The following is a 9234-nucleotide window of genomic DNA, read 5'->3' as shown; positions in this document are numbered from 1 at the left end:
TATTATTATTATTATTATTATTATTATTATTATTATTATTATTATTATTATTTTATATTTTTAGATTTAAATTTTTTATAAAAATATAGTTAATTTTATAACAAAACCCATATAAGTTGAAGCCTCAAATTTTCTAGAAAATTTATAAAAATTTAAAAAACTTTAACAAATTTTTATCAAAATATCAACTTTTTGATCCGAATTTTTACAAAATTTTGCAGTACTCAGTTTTGTAGCACAATCAGTTCCTGGAGAAAATGAGCTGGAGTCAGAATTTGTTCGCATATTTTAAGCAAAATATTTAAAACATATTTAGTTAGTGTGCTTGTTAAATACAACATTCACATTAAAATGTTGACTGAAAGGTAAAATACCGAATTTTCGCTAAACAAATTTTCGAGTACGAATGAAATTATATAGTGTTAAATATGTTGTGCAAGCAAAATTACAGGTGGTCGAACATCAAAAATCAAAGTAAAGCTACATATATCATATCCAAGAGTCGGCAGTTTGGACCTTTTTCAAATTTTTAGAACTTACATTGCAAGAAGCACGAAAGCAGTCACCTTCCATAAGGTGTAAATCCTGTTAAATCTGCAAATCGTGAAGTAGGTACCTGGAACAGGGATATTATGTTGGGTTGAATTCGAACAGTTTTTATTTTGCGAAATGCTAGGAAACAATACAAATTGAATCTGACATATTTTAAATAATGGTTTCAATTTAATTAGCGCCGCATTTACACGTTCATTGCTTTCAATCTGCTCACTGCTACGAGTTGTCAAAAACCATTATTTTGAACGTGTTAACCTCAAGTAAATGTCATTTATACCAATTTGCAAAATGTAAAAATCAGTACAAACTCAAAAAATCAGTATATTTTGCGTACTGATTTCGGGTTCCTAAAAATCAGTACAATAAAAAAAAATCAGCACATGGCCACCCTAATCATATTCAGCTTTGCCTAGTTAAGTATTGTTCGCCTCACTATGAATGGCAAATTACAGGGTAAGTAAGCTTTATAACACTTTTTGTTTAAATCAAAAAACTTATGATGCAAAAGTGAGTATTTTACATAGTATGAGTGTAAACCGGATTTTTTGTGTAATCTACAATAACGTGGCTTTCTGGCGTTCAAATTTCTCAGTTCTTTATTGAACCATAACTGTGCACATACTCTTCAAATAGTTTACGTACAGTAAAATTAAAATGTGCAACGCTTTGCTCAACGTTTTCTTTGTATACAGGCCACGACAATTTAGACATAATCGTTTTTTAAAGTTGGCTTTCGAAAAATCAAAGCGAATATTTGGTTCGTATGTTTGGATACCGCAATTTCGACCATCGTTTATAATTTCGTAAGATAGCTCAATAGCAGGGTGGTAGACATCTTCGGGCAAAACTAGCGGGTCACACTTATTTGCAGCGGACTTATGCTAGGCACTAGCAGCGAACAAATCCGTCTTATTTGCGTGGTGCGCAAACAAATCAGACGGATTTGAAAATTTTCAAACTTTTCTGATTTGTTCGACCGTTAGTGGCGCAGTTCGCGAACATTAACCCATGCCGTCATATCAGTTTACTTTTAACCCATTTCGTCATATCAGGGTATTTGAACCAATGAAGTGAGCACATCGCGGGATATTGCAAGTAAGCGATTTTTAAAAGATTTTTTAATTTTTGAAGGGCCAATTCGCGATTTGGCAAAGTAAAAGTGAAAAATAGAGGGAAGTAGACAAAACTGCCACGATAGAAACTGTAAAAAAATCAGAGCATACGAGCCTGCTATAGGCGGGAGTTGCAAAATATTCGGAAAAGTGAGAAATCTGGAGCAGGCTCTGAAGATGTACATAAATATATGTGCTCACGTTGTGGTACTTTAAAAATCTAGAATTTTTGCGGGACCGAGAATTGCAGCTTGAGGGCTTTTCGACGATGGAAGATTCTTTGGAAGAATATATTAGAAAATTAAGTGTAGTTTTTCATTTTAAATATTGCTTTTATTTTTCAGTTAACAATAGTAAATTATTGTTAGAATCAGGGTTGCCACTGACGAAAAGAAATACTTACCATCCACTCGAAAAAAATCTACCAAATCTTGAAAATATCTACCAATAACTTTTTTATAGTTATTTTAATAAAAAAAATAGTTTTGTTATATTTTTTAGTTATTTAAATTAAAACTATAATTTCTTTATTTTTTAGTTATTTCAATAAGAATTAAAATTGTTTTTAAGAAACTTTTTATTCAACTAATTATACGGTATTTGTATTTGTATTAATGGCATATTCTCAATTTCCTTCAACCAAGAGCGAAAGTGATGAAACTGAAGGCAACAAGGACAAACACAGTGATTCAAAAAAGCACTTGGTGATTTTTTTTAATAATCACAATGTTTTTCAAGTAAAAATGTTTTGTTGCTTTAACTAAATCCATAAAAATCAAGAAGTCAAGCTATATACAACATTTAGAAAAATTCAATAAATTTTCGGCTAAGTTTCGAATTTTTTACTCTGAATTTTTAGAACAATTTAAAGTATGGGGTTTTGCAAATAATATTTGAGTATAATTTTTTTGCCGCCAGTCTTGTGTGTTTTTTTTTACTTAACAATTTCCATTGATGACGAAAATGACGTTCATTTAATTTAAAGTAAATTTTTCTTTTTATTTAAATAATCATTTAAAATATTTAGGCAATCAAAAGCTCCTCGGGATTCCAGTAAGTAAAATGAGTTTTGAATGGAGCACGATATGTTCGCCTTATATCGATATACATTTATACGTATGTAAGTATATAAAAAGTGTGCAAAGAAATTTATAATGTAAAGATAACTACGAAAAATAAAGCGGGAACGAAAAGTTCAACAAAAATCTACCAAAATGAGAAAAAACTTACCGTTTTTACCAACCCAAATTTTTTCTACTAATTTTGGTAACTATTTACCAAAAGGGCAACCTGGTTATAATCTTAGCTTTGTCCCAGCAAACAATTAGGTTCGAAATACATTTAAGAGTGATTTGAAATCAAAGCCTTTCTCAAATGTCAAACGTTTGAAAATGATTTGATATTGATTTGAAAATTACAGCTTTCTCAATAAAAAGGGGAGTTTGATCTCCATTTGAGAATATGGTTAACTCTCAAATCAATTTCAACGGTTATTTATCAATTGTACTTCAAATGTGGAAATAAAATTTATTATAGGAAATATATATTTCATATTTATTTTTTCTTCGCGATGTACATATGTATGTACATAACAAAATAAACAATTAAGATAAAGCAATTTATATTAAATTCGTCTTGACGGGCTTCAGATTCTTCAATCCGCGCAAACATCAAATCCACTATTTGTGGGCTTTCTCTTTGAAAAATTTTTTTTATTCATTGTTTTTTTTTCAATTGATCTTAATTTTATTCTTACAAATTTTGATTTAACTGCGCATTTTTATATCGTTTGATACTTGACATCTTTCTTCTTAGCTTGGTTTTTACACAAGTTATTTTCTTACCATACTCAACCCCTTCCCCTACATAATATATTGAGCTACATAACAAAATAAGTATGGTCACATGTACATAAATGGCAGTTACCTATGGCATTATCGAAATTCCTAAATCAAAACAAGAAAAATATTTGCTACATGTCTCGCAGATATGTCTTGAGGAGAGATTCCTAAAGCAGTTAGTCTTTATAAAACACTTCATTTTCACTTGAGGTTTCAGTATTCCCAAATTCTCCACCGATATTATTTATATTCAGAATACAAATGCTGCTTTGTAACACATTTACCAAAAATCGCTGGTAACTTCCTGAAAAGAATACGAATGTTTTTGAAACTAATTAGCGAAATTTCAATCCGTAAATTATCTCAAGAATTTGCCTTTTTGCCAAGGCTTTTCATCAATGGTCTTTGCGAATCGGCGCAAGTGTATTTGTAACATAGCCACAGCTACGCTACAGGAGATGAGATGTAATCCAAATTGAGGCTGCTATTGTTTTGCTATTACATCCTTCCATTTTCACTATTTTTCACCATTAAAATGGATTATTTATCACCAAAAAATTTAGGAGATATTTTTGGAGATAGCTAAAAATTCGGAAAAATGCTAGCTTTCCTATTTTAGCATTTTAGCGATGCCGAAAGTTAGAATCCGGCTGATGGGCGACACAGTTGGCTTTTTGATTTCGAAAATAACTTCATCAGCAAGAAACGCTATCTTTTCAGATCTAAATATTTCTAAATTGTTTTCCATAATTTTCATCTTTCTTTGATAAAGAATTGCAAAAGAGATGCGTTTTTTATTTTTTATTCATGGAACTTTCCAAAATATCAGCAGCACCAATTTTTTTTCAACATGGTTGACAACCGAAAAAGGATTTTCTTTTTTCGAACATCCAATCACCCAAACTTCAAACAACCCGCCTTTTGTGATAGCATGATAGCCCAGAAAAAACCGTTTTCCTTGAAAACGGCTAAAAACGGCGGGTTAAGTATAATAAAATCGACTCATTACATCTTAGTTTATCCATTTCCGTTGCCGAAAGTTAAAAAAAATTGTCACTTTATGTAAGATAAAGTAATAAATGGAAATAAATCAGAAAATTTTTGAGGTTATGCAAATAAGTCAGTTTTATTTGCAACCAAATGATAGAAAGACACTTTTTAAATTGGGACATAGGTTCTCACTTATAGTTTTGTTTTCCATTTAAAATTTTCCCTTAATTATTCGAACTTTACAAAAAAAATTCACTTGAAACTTACAAAATAAACCGGTTGCGCAAACAACGTATCAATAAAGTTTTGGAGGTGTAACTTTGGTTTATTGCTGTCTTCTTCTTCTTCTTATTTGGCGCTGTAACCGCCTAAGCGATTTTGGCCGAGTCCAAAACAGCACGCCAGTCATTTCTCTTCTGTGCTAACTGACGCCAATTGAAAATGCCAAGTGAAGCCAAGTCCTTCTCCACCTGGTCTTTCCAACGCAGAGGAGGCCTTCCTCTTCCTCTGTTCCCAGCATCGCGGCCCGCGTTGAATATTTTCAGAGCAGGAGCGTTTCTGTTCATCCGAACGACATGGCCAAGCCAGCGGAGCCGCTGAATTTTAATTCGCTGCACTATGTCTATATCGTTGTAAAGCTCATACAGCTCATCGTTAAATCGTCTGCGATATTCGCCATCACCAACGCGTAAAGGTCCGTAAATCTTTCGCAGAATCTTTCTCTCGAAAACTCCAAGAGCCGCCTCATCAGATGCTTTCATTGTCCATGCTTCCGCGCCATACACCAGCACAGGCATGATGAGTGACTTATAGAGTGTGATCTTTGTACGACGAGAGAGGACTTTACTTCTCAATTGCCTACTCAGCCCAAAGTAGCACTTGTTGGCAAGAGTGATTCTCCGTTGGATTTCAAGGCTGACATTATTATTGGTGTTAATGCTGGTTCCCAAATAAACGAAGTCGTCTACTTTTTCAAACTTGTAACTGTCAACAGTGACGTGGGTGCCAAGACGCGTATGCTCTGACTGTTTGTGTGCTGACAGGAGATACTTCGTTTTGTCCTCGTTCACCACCAGACCCATTCGCTTTGCTTCTCTATCCAATCCCGAGAAGGCAGAACAGACGTAGCCCTTGTTTTTACCGATAATATCGATGTCGTCGGCATACGCCAGCAATTGTACGCTCTTATAAAGTATTGTGCCTGAGCGGTTCAGTTCTGCGGCTCTTATTATCTTCTCCAACATAAGATTAAAGAAATCACACGAAAGGGAGTCCCCTTGTCTGAAACCTCGTTTGGTATCAAACGGCTCGGAGAGGTCCTTCCCTATTCTGACGGAGCTGGTGGTATTGCTCAACGTCATTTTACACAGCCGTATTAGTTTCGCGGGGATACCAAATTCAGACATCGCGGCATAAAGGCAACTTCTCTTCGTGCTGTCGAAAGCGACTTTGAAATCGACAAATAGATGGTGTGTGTCGATCCTATTTTCGCGGGTCTTTTCCAAGATTTGGCGTATTGTGAATACCTGATCTATGGTGGATTTTCCAGGCCTAAAGCCACACTGATAAGGTCCAATCAGCTCGTTGACGGTGGGCTTCAGTCTTTCGCACAATACGCTCGATAAGACCTTGTAACCTATGCTTAGAAGGCTAATTCCGCGGTAGTTGGCACGTATGGCGGGGTCGCCTTTCTTGTGGATTGGGCAGAGCACACTTAAATTCCAGTCGTCGGGCATGCGTTCATCTGACCATATTCTGCATACGAGCTGATGCATGCACCTCATCAGCTCCTCGCCGCCGTACTTGAATAGCTCGGCTGGCAGGCCGTCAGCTCCAGCAGCTTTGTTGTTTTTCAGCCGCGTAATCGCTATTCGTACCTCGTCATAGTCAGGCGGTGGGACAGCTACTCCATCATCATCGACTGGGGACTCGGGTTCGTCTTCCTCACTACTTTCAGCGCTGCTACCATTCAGTAGGTTATAAAAGTGTTCCCTCCACAATTTAAGTATATTCTGGACATCGGTCACTAGGTCGCCATTGTTGTTCTTACAGGAGTTCGCCCCGGTCTTGAAACCTTCCGTAAGTCGCCTAAACCTCTGGTAGAATTTTCGGGCGTTCTTCCTGTCGGCCAGCATCTCAAGCTCTTCGCACTCACGTATTTCGGCCTCTCTCTTCTTATTGCGGCAAATACGTCTCGCTTCCTTCTTCAGTTCCCTATAACGGTCCCACATGACTCGCGTTGCGCCCGATCGCAGCGTGGCCCTGTAGGCGGCATCTTTTTTCTCTGCGGCTTCTTGACATTCCTCATCGTACCAGTTGTTCTTTCGGGCTCGCTGAAATCCAACTACTTCTTCGGCGGCGGTACTTAATGATCGGGAAATGTGGTTCCACTGCTCGCGTACGTCGGATTGTTGAAGAGTGCTCTCAGAGAGCAGGTGTGTGAGTCGAGTGGCGAATAAATTGGCCGTCTGTTGTGATTGCAGCTTTTCGACGTTAAGCTTTCCTTGCATTGTTGGGCGCACATTTTTTGCTGCACAGAGGCGGGTGCGTATCTTGGCTACAACAAGATAGTGGTCCGAGTCGATGTTTGGCCCTCGGAGTGTACGTACGTCCAAAACGCTTGAAGCATGCCTTCCGTCTATCACAACATGATCGATTTGGTTTCTCGTTTTTCGATCTGGAGGCAGCCATGTAGCTTGGTGGATGTTCTTATGCTGGAACCTAGTACTGCATATTACCATATTTCGGGCCCCGGCGAAGTCGATCAGCCTCAGTCCGTTATCGGACGTTTCGTCGTGGAGGCTGAATTTTCCGACAGTGGCGCCAAAGATCCCTTCCTTGCCCACCTTGGCATTAAAATCGCCAAGCACGATTTTGACATCGTGTCGGGGGGCAGCGCTCATATGTACGTTCCAAGCGCTCATAGAAGAGATCCTTGGACGCCTCATCCTTCTCTTCCGTCGGGGCATGGGCGCAGATGAGCGAGATGTTGAAAAATCTAGCTTTGATGCGGATTGTGGCTAGACGTTCGTCCACCGGGGTGAACGCCAGTACTCGGCGACGGAGTCTCTCTCCTACCACGAATCCAACACCGAACTTGCGCTCCTTTACGTGGCAACTGTAGTAGACGTCGCAAGGCTTCACGCTTACTTTACCTTGCCCCGTCCATCGCATTTCTTGGATGGCGGTGATGTCAGCCTTTGTCTTCCCGAGGACATCAACCAGCCGGGCAGAGGCACCTTCCCCATTAAGGGTCCGGATATTCCAGGTGCATACCCTTAAATCATAGTCCTTTATACGTTTGCCGTGGTCGTCATCAGAAAAAGGGGGTCTCATCCGAGGCTTGTTGGAATTTTTCATTGGGCGGGGTTTTAACGTGGCGGGACCCAAACCCAGCGCACGCGAAGTTTTACGCCTTCTCACTTTAGCTCGCTCCCAAACGGGTGTTTGGTTGCTACCCAGAGGATACGTGGATATAAATATCCGGACGTTGTGAGCTGCGATTTGAACCGTACGCACAAGAATCGTTTCTGGCCACTCCCAGGTGAATGGCAGTCAAAAGTTTTCCACTTCTGCGCACGGAACCATCCTCCATTGCTGTCTAACGGTGTTTTTTATTTTACGAAAACTAAGTGAAGTTTCTGTTATTTTGAAGTATTCCCTACAAAATGGCAACAAAAAATAATGTAAAACTGGCTTTACGAAATTGGACTTTCGCACAGCCAAATGAATCATTTGACCTAATGTGCTTTGGATGTACACAGTGCAATAACTTTTCCCTTTTCTTTCCCTTTAACCTTTTCTATCGTTTATACTCCGTTTGCGCATTGTGGGGCACACATATGTACATATGGATGTTTGCATGTACATTAGGGTGGTCCAAAAATAGTACAGTCGGAATAGTAATGCTCCACCCCCTAGGATTGTTCTATATCGAAAAAATATACCCCTATTTTTTTATTTTGAAATCAAAAAATATTTGGAGGTCGCTCAAAGCGCTCAAAGTTTTCCATGTATTTTTATATGAGAAAAATAAAATTTTTCGTATAAATGGTATAGAATTATTGCAAATCAATATTTTTCGATCGAAAAACTCTGGTTCTCTTCAGGATACTTTCGATAATAATACCCAATTGTTTCTTTAACCCTTTTTTAAACTAACGACAATGTAAATAATAATGCTGAATATGTCGCATGTGTTCCTTTTGTTGACCTGCATAAATTTGATGCATGATTTGATTTGAATTTATTCGGCAATGTCTTCATATATCACTTTCAAACATGTATAAGCGACATGATATAAACTGGCACTTGCATGATGTGTTACATGTCGCTATGTTTTGTAGTTCAGGCCTTTAGTAACTATATATAATCGCTCGGTCATTCAACTTAGTTAGGCCGATCTGTAGCAGCTACAGAATTGAGCTATATATCAAACTAAAGTGCAAGCTGCAGTTGCAGTTGACCGTGTTTGTCAAAAAAGTAAAAAGCGGCAGAAAAGTCGATAGTGAGTAATATAATCTATTGAAAAATATTAACCATTTTTCCGTGGAATTGAGATTCGGAAAAGTTATTAGGTATTTATTTATTTTTCGGGCCAGTTTTCAAAATATCTTTTTGTTATTTTAGGAGCTTTTCCGGCAGGTCGTTTAAAAAAGCAAAAACAAGTTTCCTTTTTTCCTCCTACGTGTTTCGGCGTTTTTTTCCGCCTTCTTCAGGGAGTCTGTTTTTATTTA

The 9234-nt window shown here is 37.7% G+C and overlaps 1 protein-coding gene across 6 annotated transcripts in view; it reads left to right on the top strand.

Moving 5' to 3' along the window:
- LOC118745721 overlaps positions 1-9234 on the top strand; it is a 163098-nt gene that overhangs the window by 7692 nt on the left and 146172 nt on the right. Inside the window, exon 1 of one of the 6 annotated variants that reach the window (XM_036479336.1) lies at positions 895-1008. The exons of the other annotated variants lie outside the window; for them this stretch is intronic. Within the exon in view, the coding sequence (XP_036335229.1) occupies positions 994-1008 (15 nt within the window). The 5' untranslated portion in view covers positions 895-993. Of the gene's footprint in view, positions 1-894; positions 1009-9234 lie in introns of those variants that run through there. 6 annotated transcript variants of the gene reach the window in all.

The sequence above is a fragment of the Rhagoletis pomonella genome, unplaced genomic scaffold, assembly GCF_013731165.1.
Source record: "Rhagoletis pomonella isolate Grant_MI unplaced genomic scaffold, Rhpom_1.0 Rhpom_scaffold_00009, whole genome shotgun sequence".
Lineage (NCBI taxonomy): Eukaryota > Metazoa > Arthropoda > Insecta > Diptera > Tephritidae > Rhagoletis > Rhagoletis pomonella.
This window is presented reverse-complemented; position numbering and strand designations above follow the sequence as displayed.